We start from the raw sequence: 456 nt of genomic DNA on the forward strand, positions 1-456 counted from the left end.
GAGACAGAAAGCGAGAGACGGGGGCTGAAGGGCCTGTTTCCGTGCTGTGTGACTCTGTGACTCTGTGACTCTCTGTCTCTGGCTCTGTCTCTCGCTCCCAGGCTGCCAAAGTCCTGGACATCCCTGTCATCATAACGGAACAGTACCCGCAGGGACTGGGTCGCACAGTGCCGGAGCTTGGAGCCGAAGGCATGAGGAAATTCGAGAAGACCAGCTTCAGCATGCTGACCCCGGAGGTAGAAGCCGAACTGGGCTCCCTGCCCAGACTGGACTCGGTCGTTCTGTGTGGCATCGAGACCCAGGCCTGCATCATGGTCAGTGTCTTCAGGCACATTTCCCCCCTCCCGCTCTCCCGGCCAGCTCTACGCTCTTTCTACGCCCCGTGCTGTCCTGGGGAGTGTCCAGAGGGAGCTTTACTCTGTATCTAAGCTTGTGCTGTCCCTGGGAGTGTTTGAT

At 58.8% G+C, this 456-nt stretch overlaps 1 protein-coding gene across 1 annotated transcript in view; it reads left to right on the forward strand.

Annotated features, from left to right (window-relative positions):
• isoc2 (isochorismatase domain containing 2) overlaps window positions 1-328 on the forward strand; it is a gene marked incomplete at its 3' end in the record, with an annotated part of 1,346 nt that extends 1,018 nt beyond the window's left edge. The window contains exon 2 of the mRNA XM_048594065.1: window positions 102-328. Coding sequence (XP_048450022.1) covers window positions 102-328 — 227 coding nt within the window. The remainder of the gene's footprint in view (window positions 1-101) is intronic.
• Window positions 329-456: the final 128 nt, after the last annotated feature.

Source organism: Rhincodon typus, unplaced genomic scaffold (genome assembly GCF_021869965.1).
Source record: "Rhincodon typus isolate 14 unplaced genomic scaffold, sRhiTyp1.1 hic_rhity00005686, whole genome shotgun sequence".
Taxonomy (NCBI): Eukaryota; Metazoa; Chordata; class Chondrichthyes; order Orectolobiformes; family Rhincodontidae; genus Rhincodon; species Rhincodon typus.